General features: G+C 43.5%; 1 protein-coding gene across 1 annotated transcript; it reads left to right on the forward strand.

Moving 5' to 3' along the window:
• The first annotated feature begins 2,474 nt into the window (after positions 1-2,474).
• Positions 2,475-19,738, forward strand: LOC142198298 (cytochrome P450 2C25-like). Its single transcript, XM_075269269.1, has 10 exons — positions 2,475-2,522; positions 3,305-3,489; positions 5,434-5,596; positions 6,464-6,613; positions 6,689-6,849; positions 11,327-11,503; positions 11,931-12,072; positions 14,653-14,834; positions 16,717-16,858; positions 18,916-19,738. The coding sequence occupies exons 2-10, from the start codon at positions 3,319-3,321 to the stop codon at positions 19,092-19,094; spliced, it is 1,467 nt and encodes a 488-aa protein (XP_075125370.1). The 5' UTR covers positions 2,475-2,522; positions 3,305-3,318; the 3' UTR covers positions 19,095-19,738.
• Positions 19,739-20,190: the final 452 nt, after the last annotated feature.

Raw genomic sequence — 20,190 nt, forward strand, 5'->3', positions numbered from 1 at the left:
ACTGGGCTGTTTTGAGGCTCCCTCCACCATGAATTGGTCCAAACTGGGTTTTTTAGAGGCTCCCTCCACCATGAATTGGTCCAAACTGGGGTTTTTAGAGGCTCCCTCCACCATGAATTGGTCCAAACCGGGGTTTTTAGAGGCTCCCTCCACCATGAATTTGCCCAAACTGGGCTGTTTAGAGGCTCCCTCCACCATGAATTGGTCCAAATTGGGGTTTTTAGAGGCTCCCTCCACCATGAATTGGTCCAAACTGGGCTGTTTAGAGGCTCCCTCCACCATGAATTGGTCCAAACTGGGGTTTTTAGAGGCTCCCTCCACCATGAATTGGTCCAAACTGGGCTGGTTAGAGGCTCCCTCCACCATGAATTGGTCCAAACTGGGTTTTTTAGAGGCTCCCTCCACCATGAATTGGTCCAAACTGGGGTTTTTAGAGGCTCCCTCCACCATGAATTTGCCCAAACTGGGCTGTTTAGAGGCTCCCTCCACCATGAATTGGTCCAAACTGGGGTTTTTAGAGGCTCCCTCCACCCTGCTTTCCCACAACTCTGCTGGTTAGAGGCTCCCTCCACCATGAATTGGTCCAAACTGGGCTGTTTAGAGGCTCCCTCCACCATGAATTGGTCCAAACTGGGTTTTTTAGAGGCTCCCTCCACCATGAATTGGTCCAAACTGGGGTTTTTAGAGGCTCCCTCCACCATGAATTGGTCCAAACTGGGGTTTTTAGAGGCTCCCTCCACCATGAATTTGCCCAAACTCTGCTGGTTAGAGGCTCAATCCACCCTGATTTTCAAAACAAATGTTGGTGCCAACCTCAACTTACTACAAGGGCCAAATTCACTGCTGGTGACAAGCTCTCCCCACTGCAAGTGCCAAATACACATGTTTCAAGGTGTTTTCCTACTGTCAGAGAGGTGGTATTGAGTGTGTAAAGTGTGTAGTTGTTAGGCTGTGATGTTGGGGTAATAGAGGGTCTTTGGTGTGTTAGATGCCCCCAGACATGCTTCCCCTGCTGTCCCAGTGTCATTCCAGAGGTGTTGGCATCATTTCCTGTGGTGTCATAGTGGACTTGGTGACCCTCCAGACACGGATTTGGGTTTCCCCCTTAACGAGTATCTGTTCCCCATAGACTATAATGGGGTTCGAAACCCGTTCGAACACACGAACAGTGAGCGGCTGTTCGATTCGAATTTCGAACCTCGAACATTTTAGTGTTCGCTCATCTCTAATAATAAATGGAGGTCACAAGTGTCAGAGGTGACCAATTTGGGGACACAGAGGAGACTGGAACACCCAGGAATGAAGACTGGCTCCAGAGAGACGAGGAAAGGGGAACATGAGCTGTCCTTTATTTTTCCATACCTAATATGATCCTCCAATTACCTAGAGAGACCCCAAAATATAATAACAATTTGTCTGAACCTGAAATTTTTGAAGACTTCATAACTAGAGATGAGCGAGTAGTACTCGATCGAGTAGGTGTTCGATTGAATACTACGGTATTCGAAATACTCGTACACGATCGAGTACTACTAGCTGTTCGAAGTTAAGATTCGATGCAGAACCAGTGTTGATTGGCAGAATGCTATACATTGCCAATCAACGCTGGTTCTTCTCCTACCTTTAGAAGTCTCCTCCCTGCGAAGCGTCCCCGCGTCCTCTTCCGGCTCTGCATTAACTCTGCCAGGCATCGGGCCTGGGCAGAGCCGACTGCGCATGTCCGCTTGTAGTGTAGTGCGTCTTCTTCCGGGTGGAATTCACTCTGCCTAGGCATCCAGCCTAGGCAGAGCCGACTGCGCGTGCGCGGGCATGCCCTCGCATGCGCAGTCGGCTCTGCTCAGGCCCTGATGCCTAGGCAGAGTGAATTCTAGCCGGAAGAAGATGCGGGGACGCTGCGCAGGGAGAAGAATCCAGCCCGACCCTCACTCATGGACTTGGTAAGTAGAATTTGATCAAATGTTGCCTACCCCTGAAACGAGCATTTCCCCCCATAGACTTTAATAGGGTGCGAAACCCGTTCGAACAGTTGAACAGAGTGTGGCTGTTCGAATCGGATTTCGAACCCTGAACATTTTAGTGTTCGCTCATCTCTATTCATAAAAAATTGGTTATGAAATATTTGGCTCACCCCCGAGACATAAAGAACGCTACAATTGTTTATATGTCATGTGTTTAAATTGTCTCTAATTCTGACTTGGATAACAATTATATAAGTTTTTTAAATAATTATAACAGAAATCTGGAAATTCACTTAAAAATTCTAATTCCAAAAGGTTCGTTGTGTTTTTTTTTTTTGTTGTCTTCATCGAAGGCGTCATTATCAGTAGTGTAATACTTCTAAGTGTTTGTCACAGTGATAAGTTACTGAGAACTCCAGACACTTTTACTTTCAGCTTCCTAGGAGTTAATAATGATAGGGTGGAGCTACTGGAGATCTGCACACCCCATATAATTCCACCAAGTGCTGAGGACAAGAGAGAGAGAACGGATCAGTCCATTGTGTCTCCTGTACAGGAATCCAAGTAAGACGACATATTTCTAATCTTTACAATTTTCTTTGTGTCTTTGTTCTGGGGATCTTAATCTGTATATGTATGAAAAGCTCTAAGACGTTCTGATGCAGAGGGTGTTGTGTGTAAATTCTTCACAATCTCCTAGATGTTGGCTGGGATCAATGAATAAGAGCCCTATTTTACATGCACTCCCTGTACATGGCTAGTCCTACTCTCAGATGAAAAGTGGATAGAATTGTATCCAGTCTAGACAATGCTCTGTGAGCTCAACAGCCTGAACTCCAGACTGGCACATGGTAGCCAAACAGACCCGACCTACCGATGGACCTATTTATCATAGTGGTTTACATCAACTTTAGATTCTCGTCTACATTTCCAAATGAGCATTTTGGTTCGAGATTGTGTGTGGTTCATCTTTGGACCAAAATATATGGCACATATATTTTGGTCTAAATTTTTTGGACATGTTAAACAAATGGGTGTGGATTATCAGAAAAATTGGGCGTGATTAAATGCACAAGGATGTACCAAAAATTCTGACTCAATGTAAAAGTGGCATAAACGTAGACAAGACCGTCTGAATATACCCCAGATGTATCGTCCAGCATTAGTCACTGTGATAAATCTGAAGTATTTTCAGACTATCTAACTATTAGTAAATCTTGACCCTCATAGTCAGGCTTGTCTTCTCAATTCTAGGTTAAATGTCCCTCTATCTGAAGTTATGAGTAATCTTTGTGCCCAATATTCATTGTTCTTACACAATGGACTGTCATTTCAATATTTTACAGGACTCCCATTCACCATGGACCTGGTCACAGTTCTTCTGTCCATCGTTGTCATCATATTTTTGGCCTATGCTTTCCAGAAGCAAAAACAAGGAAATAAAAATCTTCCACCTGGACCAAAACCTTTACCGATCATTGGAAATATCCACATCATGGACGTAGGAGCACCCCATAAAACATTTATGCAGGTAATACTGAATGGCCTCAATGTTCACAGGGTATTGTATAGTAATTAGAGATGAGTGAGTAGTATTCGATTGAGTAGGTATTCGATCGAATACTACGGTATTCAAAATACTCATACTCGATCGAATACTACTCGCTATTCGAATGGAAAAATTTGATGCAAAACCAGCGTTGATTGGCCGAATGCTATACAGTCGGCGAACCAACGCTGGTTCTTCTCCTACCTTTAGAAGTCTTCTCTGTGCAGCGTCCCCGCGGCGTCTTCCGGCTCTGAATTCACTCTGCCAGGCATCGGGCCTGGGCAGAGCCAACTGCGCATGCCCGCGCTACAAGAAAATGGCCGCTTTGACTGTAAGCGGACATTTTCTTGTAGTGCGGACATGCGCAGTCGGCTCTGCCCAGGCCCGGTGCCTGGCAGAGTAAATTCAGAGCCGGAAGACGCCGTGGGGACGCTGCACGGAGAAGACTTCTCGGAGAATCCAGCCCGACCCTCACTCATGGACTTGGTAAGTTCTATTTGTTCGAACGTTGCCTACCCCTGAAACGAGCATTTTCCCCCATAGACTATAATAGGATTTGATATTCGATTCAAGTAATCGAATATTGAGGGGCTACTTGAAACGAATATCGAATATCGAACATTTTACTGTTCGCTCATCTCTAATAGTAACCTTAGAGCATGGAAGAATTAGCTCACTTGCAGACAAATGTCATCCATTGGTTCCTCCGTTGGAATCAATGGATGACCTTAGACTAAGGCCCTATTCATACGAAAGATATAAAAACCATGTAACAGTCGTTTTTCTAATATGGCAGTTTCAAGTACATATTGATGTCAATGTCTCAGTTCCCATCAATCAAAGTTTTAGCAGACTGTCAAAAAGTAGATCAAGTGCTATCACTGTCCATTTTAATGGATCCCTCCGTAGACTGAAGTCTGAGAGATGGGAAAATGGATCCCAGACAGCATTTTTTTTTTACAGCATTTGTGTGAATGTAACCTAAGACTGAATTATTGTTAGATATAAGTTTTCCATCTTGTTTAGTGCCAAGGTTGGATTTGATTGATATTGTAAAAATTTTCCATCACATTTGTGCCAAAGCCTTAGTCACACATTCTGCCACCACAGACTTGGGCACCATGCCAGGTCTTGTAACGTCCACAATAAATCAAGGAATTGGTCACTTTTCATTGGTATACTATGGCAATTCCAGCTAAGGCTTGTGGCTTGTTAATGGAAGTCACAAGGCAAGTGTGAAAAGAAGCTTATATGGCGTACAATGTAATATATTAGGCGTTGACGGGTGTCCTAACTATTGGAATTCTTGTTACATTTCATTTGTTGGTAGTTTAACCATCTGTATATCTATAGATAACTTTGGAGGTACACATGAGGACAACACTTATCTACATACCCAAATATGAGTGGGGTGGAGGGTTCCTTGCCTAGAAATACTATACCTGAACCACAAAGAAGAGACTCTATAGGAAGACCGCTGGCATTTCCGTAGGTATAATTGACATGCAGCAATTTTCAAAATTGCATTGGTTTTGGAAATCGCGGCATGTCCACACTGCGTTTTTTTACCGGAAAGTGGACATGGGAGTCCCATCCACTTTGCTCTTACTGTAAAACGCCCCAATGGTGTTTCTGCTACGGGCAAATTGTGGCGTCTACGTCTCATGGGGCCTAAGCCTAAAAGAAACAGAGATGATGAAGACAGGAAGACAACGTCCATCATTTTTTCTTACATTATACTCAATGGGAATGGACGCCAGATGGAGTGGGCTTTGTCTACATCTGTCACTCTACTACTGTTAATAGCAGTTACTCTCGTCCTAGATGTAATAATAGTGTGAATGTAGCCATATAGATGTAATGTATGGACACACAGTTGGGTAAATCATTGTTCATTTTGCTAACTCTGATCATTTTTGTATTCAGTTGGCTAAGGAGTACGGCACGGTATTCACTGTCCAGCTAGGAATGTCTAAATCAATCGTCCTATATGGTTATGACACCATTAAAGATGCCCTAGTAAACCATGCCGAATTCTTTTCAGAAAGACCAGATATGCCAATGTTTTCAGCAACAACAAAAGGTTATGGTAAGTCTTCGTACTGATTTTGCTTTATGAGGTCTCGCTGCTAGGGTTGTGCGATTGGGATTGGGAAAGATCGGATCCCGATCGGCGATCGAGCAAATTTCACGATCGCGATGGGCTGGAAAATGATCGGAAATCGGATTTTGAAATCTCAAGATCAGCTCAACCCTACTGTATATATAATATACGATTAGGGTTGAGCGATTGGGATCGGGAAAGATCGGATCCCGATCGGCGATCAAGAAAATTTCACAATTGGGATCAGCTGGAAAATGATTGGAAATCAGATTTTAAAATCGATCCTGAAGTCTCAAGATCGGCTCAACCCCAATTACTCCTCTTAAACCCAACATATTAACTGAGTCCTGCAGATATAGGTTAGGGGCACCTAAACAGTGTTTCTCCTTGTGAATCAGTGGCTTCATTGCCATGACATTGCTGTTTTTATCACTATGCAAATGAGCTCTTTGGAACAATGGGGGCATCACCACTTACCTCTATAGAACAATGGCAACACCAAGTTTCGCTTTGTAATAATTGAGATCTAATATTATTGGTTAATGCATCATAGTTCATAGTTCATCAGTAAAACCTCTGCTCCGATAATCCAGGCTACTGTTTATCTGATAGTTGGACACCTCTGTAGGGCTGGTCCTGGGGAATAGGCAAAGTAGGGCTCCACATAATACTGCAATTCAGTTTCCAAATACCACCAGATACATATAAATAATTTTTGGTTCTTTTTATTAGTTCTAAGGTTCCCATTGTCAGAGGCCGCTTAGTAAATTGCGATTCCATCCCCCATAGATATTGATTCCCTACATCATTCTCGTACATGTTATGGATCACATGCTGCATATTCTTTCCAAGGTCTTGTCTTTTCCAATGGAGAGAACTGGAAAGTGATGAGAAGATTTACACTGCAAACACTACGAGATTATGGAATGGGGAAGAGAACCATAGAAGACCGGATTACCGAGGAGTCTGAATGCTTAGTCCAGAAGTTAAGATCATATGAAGGTGAGGGGTTCAGTAGTGACTTACCCTGTAAATAGTCCATACAATTATATATCTAAGATTTTTTTTTTTTTTTAGGAAAGCCCTTTTCTGATGTGACTTGTATTTATGCCGCTGTAACCAATATCATTGTGTCTATACTGCTGAGTAAAAGGTACGATTACGAGGATCCGACCTTACTGAGGCTTATGAGTTTAATCTGTGAAAATATAAAACTTCTAAGCAGCCCTGGAGTCATGGTAAATGGTTAATATATTGGCTTTTTATATAACTTATTTAATCTATGTCCTTCATTACCTTCCTCTTAAGTGGACGTGTCCAGATATGTGATGTGCAGTATCTGCAAATACATCCACAGCAGTGCTAAATCCTCCCTGTTCCCTTGTGCTCCCTTTGCTTGGCTTTATTTTACTTGCTGATCCTTGTATCACTGTTATTTACATGCAGTGAATCTGTGAACAAACTACATTTCCCATGATTCATCTGCCTGCTCACTCTGTGTACCCCTCCCTTTTCCACTGTCCCCTGCAAATATATCATCTATATTATAAAAATGAATTTCTGTCTGTCTGTCTGTCTGTCTGTGCTCTAATGCGAACCAAATGGCTGGACCGATCTTCACCAAATTTGGTACAGAGATACTTCAGGTATCCGGGAAGGTTTAAGACGAGACTCCAACTCACTCGGACATACCGTTGCTGAGATACAGCATTCCAAACACAGTGCCCCCCCCCCCCCTTAGCCAATACAAACCTGCAAGTCTTTCACTCATATTCCAACTGCAATACACACAGTCACTCCACATGCACAATACAACACTGATATCCAAACTGAGATACACGCATCAGAGGATTAGATACACAGATCAGCACACAGTGTCACACTCCAGAAGATTAGATACACGCGTCTGCACACAGTCCCACACACCAGAGGATTACATACGCGCTTCTGTACACAGTTGCACACACTGAAGGATTTGATACGTGCGTCTGCACACAGCTCCACATGCCGAAGGATTAGATACACGCGTCTGCACAAAGTACCACACCCCGGGGGATTGGATACATGCGTCTGCACACAGTACCACATGCCAAAGGATTGGATACATGCATCTGCACACAGTTCCACACACCAGAGCATAAGATATGCACGTCTGCACACAGTACCACATGTCGTCGGATTAGATACGCGCGTCTACACACAGTTCCACACTCCAGAGGATTAGATACGCGCGTCTGCAGACAGTTGTACACGCCATAGGATTAGATATACGTGTCTACACACAGTTCCACACACCAGAGCATAAGATATGCACATCTGCACCCAGTACCACATGCCGCAGGATTAGATATGTGTGTCTACACACAGTTCCCCACGCCGTAGGATTAGATACGCGCCTCTTCACACAATACCACACAGAGGAGGATTAGATACGTGTGTCTGCACACAGTACCACACTTTGGAGGATTAGATACATGCCTCTGCACACAGTACCACAAGTCAGAGAATTAGATGTGCATCTCAGCACACAGTACCACACGGGGGAGGATTAGATACGCTCATCTGCACATAGTACCACATGCCAGAGGATTAGATATGCGCATCTGCACACAGTACCACACAGGAGAGGATTAGATACGCGCATCTGCACACAGTACCACATGCCAGAGGATTAGATACACACATCTGCACACAGTACCACACGCCAGAGGATTAGATACACGCGTCTGCACACAGTACCACATGCCGTAGGATTAGATACGCGCGTCTACACACAGTTCCACACGCAATAGGATTAGATACACGCCTCTTCACACAATACCACACAGGGGAGGATTAGATACGTGTGCCTGAATACAGTACCACACTTTGGAGGATTAGATACATGCCTCTGCACACAGTACCACAAGCCAGAGAATTAGATACGCGTCTCAGCACACAGTACCACACAAGGAGGATTAGATACGTGTGTCTGCACACAGTACCCCGCGCCAGAGGATTAGATATACGCGTCTGCACACAGTAACACATGCCGTAGGATTAGATACGCACGTCTACACACAGTTCCACACGCCGCAGGATTAGATACGTGCCTCTTAACACAATACCACACAGGTGAGGATTAGATACGTGTGTCTGCACACAGTACCACAAGCCAGAGAATTAGATACGTGTCTAAGCACACAGTACAACACGGGGAGGATTAGATACGCGCGTCTGCACAAAGTAACACATGCCTCAGGATTAGATGTGTGCCTCTTCACACAATACCACACAGGGCAGGATTAGATACGTGTGTCTGCACACAGTACCACACTTTGGAGGATTAGATATATGCCTCTGCACACAGTACCACAAGCCAGAGAATTAGATACGCGTCTCAGCACTCAGTACCACATGCCAGAGGATTAGATACGCGCATCTGCACACAGTACCACATGCCGTAAGATTAGATACACGCGTCTACACACAGTTACACATGCCATAGGATTAGATACGCGCCTTTTCACACAATACCACACAAGGGAGGATTAGATACGCACATCTGCACACAGTTCCACACCCCATAGGATTAGATAAGCACGTCTGCACACAGTACCACATGCCGTAGGATTAGACAGTTCCACATGCCAGACAATGAGATACGCACGTCTTCACACAGTTGTACATGCTATAGGATTAGATACATGCATCTGCATACAGTATCACATGCTGTAGGATTAGATACGCGCCTCTTCACACAGTACCACACTTTGGAGGATTAGATACATGCCTCTGCACACAGTACCACATGCCAGATAATTAGATACGCGTCTCAGCACACAGTACCACACTGGGGAGGATTAGATACGCGCATCTGCACACAGTACCTCACGCCAGAGGATTAGATACACCTGTCTGCACACGGTACCACAACGCCAGAAGATTAGATACGCGCATCTGCATATAGTACCACATGCCGTAAGATTAGATATGCACGTCTGCACACAGTTTCACTTACCGGAGGATTAGATACGTGCCTCTTCACACAATGCCACACAGGGGAGGATTAGATACACACATCTGCACACAGTACCACACGCCGGAGGATTAGATATGTGCATCTGCAAACAGTACCACACCAACAAGGATTAGATACTTGAGTCTAAACACAGTACTACACGGGGAAGGATTAGATACAGCTTTACTCCAGGTATCCATAACAACTGATCATAGGTTTTTCACTGATATTCAAAATGAGATACACACAATCACATGATGCTTATGGACATACACACAAACCACATACAAAATACACCAGTGCAAAATTGGACAATTCTTATGGGGCCACTACACAAACATAAAATGTAATATACCCGTGCGAAGCCGGGTCCTCCCTCTAGTAGGTAATAAACCACTCCCACATCTGAGGTCACATCATGTTGTGATGGTTTATTTGCTGCTAAAAACAGGATAACCCCTTTAAGTGTGTCCATACCCATATCCATCTAAGCAACTACTGCATAGGTGCCAACTGTCCTGAATTTGCTGGGAGAGTCCCTGATTCTCAGAATTCAGGCAAATGTGCTCCAACATGGGGCATGCATTAACTATCAGTTCATCCTTTGCAGCTCAGATCTACAGAGCCCCTCAATAGCCTCTCGCTCTCTACTCAGACAAATGTGGGTCCAACTACTTTCTATGGCTGTACGTTTTTTAGCCACTTAGTCCAGATCCGTGGCACAGCACATGGGCACAAACCAAAATTGCTCACAATAACACTAACTGTATATCAGTAATGCCAAGGACCTCCCAGCTCCAGTCATGTGCTTACAGGTCCTGCACACATATGATAATATCAGCATATACAGTACAATGCAACACAATATATCTCTGAATTAAAGGAAGGGTTATATGCATTTTATCCACATGTAATGTATGAAAACGTTATCTTTAAGAGCTGAATGATAGATGTGGTTGCTTATACTTGAGGCTGGAGTATGATGTAATATGATAAGATGGTGCTTGCAACCAGGATAAGACCTCATTGTGTGTAAAGAAGAGCACATGCTTGGCTCGCTGCTAGAAGATATATGGAACTACTTAAACCTTCTTTCTTTGTGTACTACACCATTCAGGAATGAACACAAAGATTCTGTTCTTATCTCTCTTCCTTTATTTGCTGCTATTTAACCCCACAGTGTCTTAAGTAAATTGAGTCAGTGCACATTTCTCGGCTGAGAGAGGAACTAATACCAACATTGTGTGTGGTGTCACTTCCTTATTGCTGGCACTCAGTCTTACTAATTAGGACAACAAATGTTACCCAGGATTATTGGTCATCAACATGGCCTCTGACCTTATATAGTTACATACATAGTTACATAGTAGATGAGGTTGGATAAAGACATTAGTCCATCAAGTCCATCCTATAACCCTACAATCCCTACAGTGTTGATCCAAGGTAAAAAAAAAAAAAAACCATGAGGCTCATGCCAATTGCCCTATTTCAGGGGAAAAAATTCCTTCCCGACTCCAAATCTGGCAGTCAGTATAAAACCCTGGATCAATGTGTCCTTAAAATCTAGAGTCCATAATTTTATCAGAGTACACTATCTATGTATTTCTCTATGGTGGTTTTATATGACTTTTTTGCAACATAATAACACTTGTGATCTTCTTAATGTTTGATTTGTAAAACAAATCTTTTTTTGTTTTTTTTCATGTATGATGTAGCTGTACAATAGTTACCCTTTTCTGGCAAAATGGTTTCCTGGAGCTCACAAAAAGATTATTGAAAATATTAATATGTTTGAGGACTTTATAAGAGCGACATTTACAAAACAGAAACAAGAGCTGGATGTAAATGACCAGAGGAACCTCATTGATGCCTTCTTAACCAAGCAAAAAGAGGTACGGGAGGACTTTTTTCCAATATTGTGAAATATTTCATGTCCTTGGGCACATGTGGATTAATATATCGTTAGAAAACCGACTGAATTTAGTGCACTGTTGACTTTCCGGTTATGTGCCCCGGGGCTGGAGATATCGGTGTCGTTACAGATCTCTGCCCACTGTCAGAAGGGAGTTCCTGACAGTCTAGATGGGCTGTGAGGAACGCCCTCCTGACAATACTCTTCCATAGCCTTGTACCATCAGAGGGGGCCTTCTTTACCCCCCAGCGATGATGCTGAGCTGTGAAGAATGCCCTCCAGTACTAGTCTATTAGCGAATACAGTCAGAGGCACGTTCCAGACTTTTTAAACTCAGATTAACGTTCTAATTTACAGAAATTGTAGGTAAAACAATATTTGCTATAATTTTTGTCTTATTTTTCTAGGGAAAACCAGAATCCACTCAATATTATCACAATGAGAATCTGACAACTCTGGTTGCAGACTTGTTTGGAGCTGGAATGGAGACCACATCCACCACATTAAGATGGGGTGTTCTGCTCATGATGAAATATCCGGAAATTCAAAGTAAGAAATATATAATTAATAGAGATGAGTGAACATTAAAATGTTCGGAGTTCGAAATCCGATTCGAACAGCCGCACACTGTTCGACTGTTCGAACGGGTTTCGAACCCCATTATAGTCTATGGGCGGGGGAAATGCTCGTTTCAGGGGTACACAACATTCGATCAAATTCTACTTACCAAGTCCATGAGTGAGGGTCGGGCTGGATTGTTCTCCCTGCGCAGCGTCCCCGCGTCCTCTTCCGGAACTTCCACTACAAGCGGACATGCACAGTCGGCTCTGCCCAGGCCCGATGCCTGGTAGAGTGAATTCAGATCCGGAAGACGCCGCGGAGACGCTGCGCAGGAAGAAGACTTCTAAAGGTAAGAGAAGAACCAGTGTTGATTGGCAATGTACAGCATTCTGCCAATCAACGCTGGTTCTGCATCAAATCTTAACTTCGAACAGCTACCGTGTTTCCCCGATAGTAAGACACCCCCGATAGTAAGACGTAGTGGGACTTTTGGGGGGTGCGCTAATGTAAGAGGTACCCCGAAAGTAAGACATAGTAAATGTCTAAAAGTAAAAGTAAGACATACTGTAGTAAACATAAGGCACACCGGACAGCGCTGCGCCTTATAGTCCGGTGCACCTTATATATGAACCTAGGCAGGACTATAAGGCGCATTACCCATGAGCGCCTTATAGTCCTGTCTAGGTTCATATATAAGGAGCACCAGACTATAAGGCGCAGCGCTGTCCGGTGCGCCTTATATGTGATTGAAAGCGGCGGCACGCCAACTTTGCTGGCGGCTGCTTAACCCCCCGCGTGCCAGCCGCTTCTATTCATTTCAATGGCACTACTATTAAAAGAAGTTCTTTCCTCTGACCACATTGGAATAGCCTTAAAAAAGGCTATTCGTCTCCTACCTTTTGCCATAGCCAGCGCCGCCTTCTTCCTGAGCTGCGTCCGCCCCTTTTGTGTTGTCTTCTTTGGGCCTCATGGATGACGCATGCGCAGTCGCCTCTAACAGGCTCTCGCAGCCAGAGCCAACTGCGCATGTGTCATCCATGACGCCCAAAGAAAACAACACAGAAGGGGCGGACGCAGCTCAGGAAGAAGGCGGCGCTGGCTATGGCAAAAGGTAGGAGACGAATAGCCTTTTTTAAGGCTATTCTGATGTGGTCAGAGGAAAGAACTTCTTTTAATGGTAGAATCCCTTTAAGCGGCGGCCGGCGGCAAAGTCTGCCTGCCGCTTCCATACATTGCAATGGGAGCGTGCTATTCAAATAGTATTCGCGCATCTCTAACTTCAATTGTAAGAAGTTACAATTGAAGTTAGAGATGAACGAATACTATTTGAATAGCACGCTCTCATTGCAATGCATGGAAGCGGCCGGCGGCCGCCGCTTAACTCCTCGCGTGCCGCCGCTTCAATCTATCAACCCCTGTCATTTTTTTTTCCAATATAAGACATACCCCGAAAGTAAGACATAGTGGGACTTTTGGGGGTAAAAAGAATGTAGGACACTGTCTTACTTTCGGGGAAACACGGTAGTAGTACTCGATCGAGTACGAGTATTTCGAATACCGTAGTATTCGATCGAATACCTACTCGATCGAGTACTACTTGCTCATCTCTAATAATTAATAGGGTTAAAAAAAAAACAAACAACTAAATAGAACAGAAGTAGGACCTTTCCTATCTGACTGTCTGCCCACACACAGGACCATGAAATTCACGATTGTGTGTACGGGCCCATAGAAAAGAATGGGTCAGTGTGCTCTCCGTGAAATACACATATGGCACACTGACCACTGCCACAGTTGTAGGGGCCTAAAATAGTTGAACACACTATTAGTTTAGTTTTTTCAAGTCCAGGCCACAAAAAAGACATAGGAATAAGTCATGCCCTTATTCTTGTCCCATGCATGGATCCATGATGATACACGGGCGGGTGTCTAGGGCCAAAGACTATAATTGGATCAGTGACTAGCTGTAAAAAACAGACCATGCACACACTCATGTGAATGAAGAACTAGCCGTAACTTCCTTATGTTCTACATGAACTTACTTTGAGCAAATGTCTTTTATTGACTTTAATAAAAGTTATAGTTTAACTTTTCAACTTTCACTTATTGTGATAGAATTGCTTTGTTGCACTGGATCCAGTGATAAGGACTTTCCATGAAATAGCACCTCGGTATATGATCTGTGGAGGCTCCAAGGGTCAGTGTATTCAGTAGAACAAGTAGTATGTGCTGCTTACTGGAGTCTTTTTGTTGTTTTGGGGTCATGTGACTGTTTATTACTCTACTTTAGCTCAATTCACACTAAGATAACCCCTGGGCAGGCTAACCATCCACAAGATAGCTACAGGGAGGCTACTGGTCAAACGTAGACAATATAACACATAGATCATATAGCAAGTCGCTCTGTGATAGAATATCACAAATTGTGTTATTTTTAAAAGCTGCTCATCTCGTGCCTCTGGACATGTCTAATCAAGAGCAATGGTAGGGAAGGACACATCTGTATAAACGTGTTATCAAGGACTATACCATTGTATTGCACATTTTTATGTGTTTTTGTTTTGACAGAAAAAGTACAAAATGAAATTGAACGAGTGATGGGATCGGCCCAACCTCAAATGGAGCACAGGAAAGAAATGCCATATACAGATGCCGTCATTCATGAAATTCAAAGGTTTGCGGATTTGGTGCCGGCTGGTTTACATGCAACTGCTAAAGATGTTACTTTTAGAGGCTACTTTATTCCACAGGTATCTTTTATCTGTTTTATGTTGGGCCATAAAGAAATTAAAGAGAGCTCTTCATGTCCTCATCAATGTGCAGTTTACCAATTGTGCCACACCGATATCTCCCCACTGTCAGAAGGGTCCACCTTACAGCCTAATGTCATCACTGGACAGTAAAGAACACCCCATCTGACAGTACAAGACTAGGTTGGAGCACTGTTGGTGCAGCGATGATGCTAGGCGGTAAGACCCGCTCTTCTGAAAGTGGGGAGATATCGGTGCCGAAATTATCAGCACCGATATCTGCAGCATTGGAGCACATACCAGTGCTTTCTAGTGGTATATAAAACCGCACATTGATGAGGACATGAAAGGTAATACGGTAATACCATAGAACAAGGAAAGGTTATCTGCACAAAAATGAAAGACTGAAAAAGTTAGTCGGGAGGAAGAGGTAAGAATAGCAGGCAAGAGGATAAGACAGAAGAAAAAAATCTTAGCTATGACTTGGCAACGGATGAATGAAGTGAAAGAGAGAGGTCAGACCGGCATGAACCCCCCGATGTTTATAGTCAATGGGCGGTCTGGAACTAGATAGGGATTGGTGGAGGGTCCTCACAATAATCAGCTGTACAGGGCGGCTTCCAATGCCCATATGTAGACAACAGTGAGAAGCAGATGGCTCTGGTCCTTGTAGCTCAGCTCCCATTGAAATCAGTAGGAGCTGAGATGTAGTACCAGCTCCTGACCACTATATAGGGGACAGAGCCAACTGCATCCAGTCCTGCGATGTGTATAGTATGGGCACACAATCCCTGCCCCCCCCCCCCCCCCACACACACACACTGAAGTCATAATGTATCTCCTTATGTAATGTTTTACTAATAAATGATTGACCCTATGAAGGATCCTATTGACTTCAAGTAATTATTATTATTATTATTATTATTATTATTTATTTATATAGCACCATTAATTCCATGGTGCTGTACATTATTATATTAATTCCATGGTGCTGTACATTATTATATTAATTCCATGGTGCTGTACATTATTATATTAATTCCATGGTGCTGTACATTATTATATTAATTCCATGGTGCTTTACATTTGGGGGTTACATACAGTACACAGAATATACAGGCAGATATAAAACTAACAGTGATCGACTGGCACAGTGGGGTAGAGGGCCCTGCCCACGAGGGCTTACAATCTATGAGGGAAGGGGGATAGAGACAGAAGGAGAGGGGGAGACTGTGCAGATGGTGGTGCGGTGTTAGCGTTATTGGAGGTTGTAGGCCTTCCTGTATAGGGGAGTCTTCAGGGCCTTCTTGAAGCCTGTGATTGTGGGGGTCAGTCTTATGTGTCGTGGTAAGGAGTTCCAGAGTATGGGGATGTACAGGAGAAATCTTGGAGACGGTTGTGTGAGGAGCGGATGAGGGCAGAGCGGAGTAGGAGGTCATTGGAGGATCTGAGGTTACGTGTGGGCAGGTAGCGGGAGATTAGGTCAGAGATATATGGAGGGGACAGGTTGTGGATGGCTTTGTATGTTAGCGTTAATAGCTTGAACTCAATTCACTGGACTATAGGTAGCCAGTGGAGGAACCGGCAGAGGGGAGCAGCCGATGAAGATCGGGGGTAAGGTGGATTAAACGAGCAGCGTAGTTTAGGGTGGACTGGAGGGGGGCGAGGGTGTTAGCTGGGAGTCCATGGAGAAGGGTGTTGCAGTAATCTAGGCGGGAGATTATGAGGGCATGGGTGAACATCTTGGTAGTTTCAGGGGTGAAGTAATGATACAATGCTCAGATTTATACCATTCTAATTGAAAACGTTTTATTATCATTTCAAGTATTTTCTTTTACTTCATGTTTTTATATATATAGTGTATATCACTTATTTCTTCCAGGGAACAACTGTGATCGCATTGCTGCACTCCGCCCTCAGAGATAAGGATTACTTTAAGAAACCGGATGAGTTTTATCCAGAACATTTTCTTGACTCCAATGGGAATTTCAAGAAGAATGAAGCCTTCATCCCATTCTCAATAGGTAATTAATTTCTTATCTTAGATGTATTTTTAGGCTTGTCTTTAAATAGAAGTATTTGCATTCCTATCATATAGAGGATTTAAAGGGAGTTTGTAGAACCCAGCAGATCAAGCCCAGACCCACAGATAGATATGTTGGGGTCATCTGAATCAAATGGTATTTTCTCCTTGTGTGTTGGTGGCTCCATTGCCAAGATATCACCATTTTTGTCAAAATGTACATTAGTTTTATGGAGCAATGAGAGCTTTGCTGCTTAGCTATTTGGAGCAGTGGCGCACCTTGTTGCACCAAAACGGTGGAATCTTGCAACGGATGGCAATACACTATTGGGTTAAATTCAGGTGTCCCTATCTGCAGGGCTGGGTTTCTGTAACAGACTTAGGGCGGGTTCACATCTGTGCCCGGGTCTCCGCTTTCAGTTCCCGTCTTCTGTCGACAGAAGACGGAAACACGGCAGACTATATCCACCCGTGTGCACCTGTGGGTGTTTTGTGGCCTCTGCGGTGAAACCGTTTTTTAATTTCAACCGGACACAAAGTCCTGCATGTCCCACTTTGTGTCCGGTTAAAAAAAGAAAAATGGTTTCGCCGCGGAGAGCACAAAACGCTCACGAGTGCTGACGGGCGGACAATTTGCAAACCCATTCAAATGAATGGGTTTGGAAAATGACTGCCGGATTCCATCTCCTGTCCAGTTTCTTGGGCAGAAGACAGAAACTGAAAGCGGAGATCGGTTGCAGGTGTGAACTCAATTTTACTATAAAGGCATTGCTGGATATAATATCTTGATAACTATCATAGACTTAAAGGTATTTCATTATTTCTGATCAGTAATATCTAGAGATGAGTGAGTAGTTAAATACTCGATATTCGTTTCTAGTAGCCCCTCAATATTCGACTACTCGAATCGAATAAACAAATAATATGTCAGCTCACCTTTGTGTCCAGATACTTTGATGTAAAGGAGAATGTACACTGTTCTTGTTAATTTCAGGTGAAACTTTGCATAAAGGCATAAATGGTATGCACGGAGGTTGTATGCCTTTCAGCCCAGGGTGATAATATACTTTCTTGAAGTCACCATCCAGCACAGATTTTTAAAGTTTAAATAAAACTCAGCCTTTATTTCTCCATTTTAGAGTAGGAAAACATCCATTACAAAGTTTAAAAAGCGCTCAGCATGGCCAGCATAGGAAGGAAAAACGCAGTGTCCGGCTGACGCGTTTCAGAGCCCTTATACTAGCTCCTTACTCATAGCCTGCTCATAGCCTGCTCATAGCCTGTGACTACTCGAATCGAATATCGAATCCTATTATACTCTATGGGGATAAAATGCTTGTTTCAGGGGTAGGCAACATTCGATCAAATTGAACTTACCAAGTCCACGAGTGAGGGTCGGGCTGGATCCTCCGAGAAGTCTTCTCTGTGCAGCGCCCCCGCAGCGTCTTCCGGCTCTGAATTCACTCTGCCAGGCATCAGGCCTGGGAAGAGCTGACTGCACATGCCCGCACTACAAGAAAATGGCCGCTTACAGTTAAAGCGGCCATTTTCTTGTAGCGCGGGCATGCGCAGTCGGCTCTGCCCAGAGGATGCTGTGCGGAGAAGACTTCTAAAGGTAGGAGAAGAAACAGCGCTGATTGGCCGACTGTATAGCATTCGGCCAATCAACGTTGGTTCTGCATCAAATTTTTCCATTCGAATAGCGAGTGGTACTCGATCGAGTACGAGTATTTCGAATACCGTAGTATTCGATCGAATACCTACTCAATCGAATACTACTCGCTCATCTCTAGTAATATCCTTTTCTTTACCATCTTATACTTCTACCTTCTGCCCAATCCACTCCTGGCTTTGATGCAAAAAAAGCCACAAAATCTTCAACAAAAAAAAAAAAAATTGTGCAACGTGGGGTCTTGGCCTTATATTGTCTAATTAAAACAAAAGATGAAAAAAAAAAGTTACAACCACCAGAATACAAAAAGGTAAAAATCAAAAACTGTCTTTAAACCAAGACAATCCTAAATATGAAGTATTTGTTATATTTTTATTGCTTCCTAGGTAAGAGAAGTTGTGCTGGTGAGACCTTGGCCAAAATGGAGTTATTTCTCTTCTTTACGTCATTGTTGCAAACCTTCACATTCCGTCCACCACCTGGAGCCATGTTGGACCTGACCCCGGACCGAGGCTTTACAAATGCTCCCAAGCCTTATGAAGTCTGTGCTGTTCCTCGTAGTTAGATTACGATTTCCATGAGTTCTTTATGTCGTCTTTATGTTTGTTTGTTTTTTTAATTAAACATTAAAATAATCTAAAGGCTCTGACAAATAGTGAGCCATATATCCAGGAGTGAGGAAACTTTTTCAGTATGGGATCTACTTTTTGTGGCGTTTGAGTAAAGTGATCTTTCACCATATCAGTGTGTAATATGTGATGGACGGAGAATTTGTTTTATTTGCCCTTTTTGTAGAAGCTTCATTGTCCCCAAGATGGTGGTAGCCACAGTTACTTATTGCACTTTATTAACACCCATACCTTCTATGATGCTCCATCCTTCTGCCCTAGTCTAGTCCAGTTTATATCAGCCACCATGGAGTGTGAGACCTGAAGTAGCAATGGCCAAGAATCATAAGTAATTATAGGATTCCCAAAGGAGCATATCACTCCATAGGACTGGAAACTTGGACAAAACCCACCAATTTCAAGTGACACTTTTTCCACTATTGTGTTAAAGCAGACAAGCCAGCTAAAGGTTCAAATCTACTGGTCCTCAGTCTAAGGGTAAGTTCACAAGGAGTTTTTTTGGTCAGGATTTGAGACCATATCCACCTCAAAATCCTGACCAAAATGATGGCTCCCATTGATTTCAGGTCAGGTCTTTTTTCCGGGAACCAGTTTGTTCTGGCTCCTGGAAAAAGAAGCGAGATGCTCATTCTTCAGATTGATTCTCCTCGCGATTTGGCCTGAAGACACTCCCTCCTCCGGACTAGGCCCATTCATTGGGCCTAATCTGGAGCAGAGTGCGCGACTGGATGCCGGTGCAGTGCACCGACATTCAAAAAAAAAACCCATGTGAACTTACCCTAAGGCTTGGTAACTGTCTGAATGTGGTTGGTCAAGGATGGCTGGCCAAAAAGTCTACCTCAGCTTATATAGATAAGTTGTATTAGAAAAATCATTAGCGTGGACTAAGTACAGTACAGATTCTGGATCTGGGACTGCCTATATATATTCATTAAGAGTCAGGGTGTCCTGTACTCCTAGGGGAGCACATCCAGCACAGGACCTGGAGTTTTATATTGATTATTTGAAATAAAAAAAAAAAAAAAAATGAAA

The sequence above is a fragment of the Leptodactylus fuscus genome, chromosome 3, assembly GCF_031893055.1.
Source record: "Leptodactylus fuscus isolate aLepFus1 chromosome 3, aLepFus1.hap2, whole genome shotgun sequence".
NCBI classification, from domain to species: Eukaryota; Metazoa; Chordata; class Amphibia; order Anura; family Leptodactylidae; genus Leptodactylus; species Leptodactylus fuscus.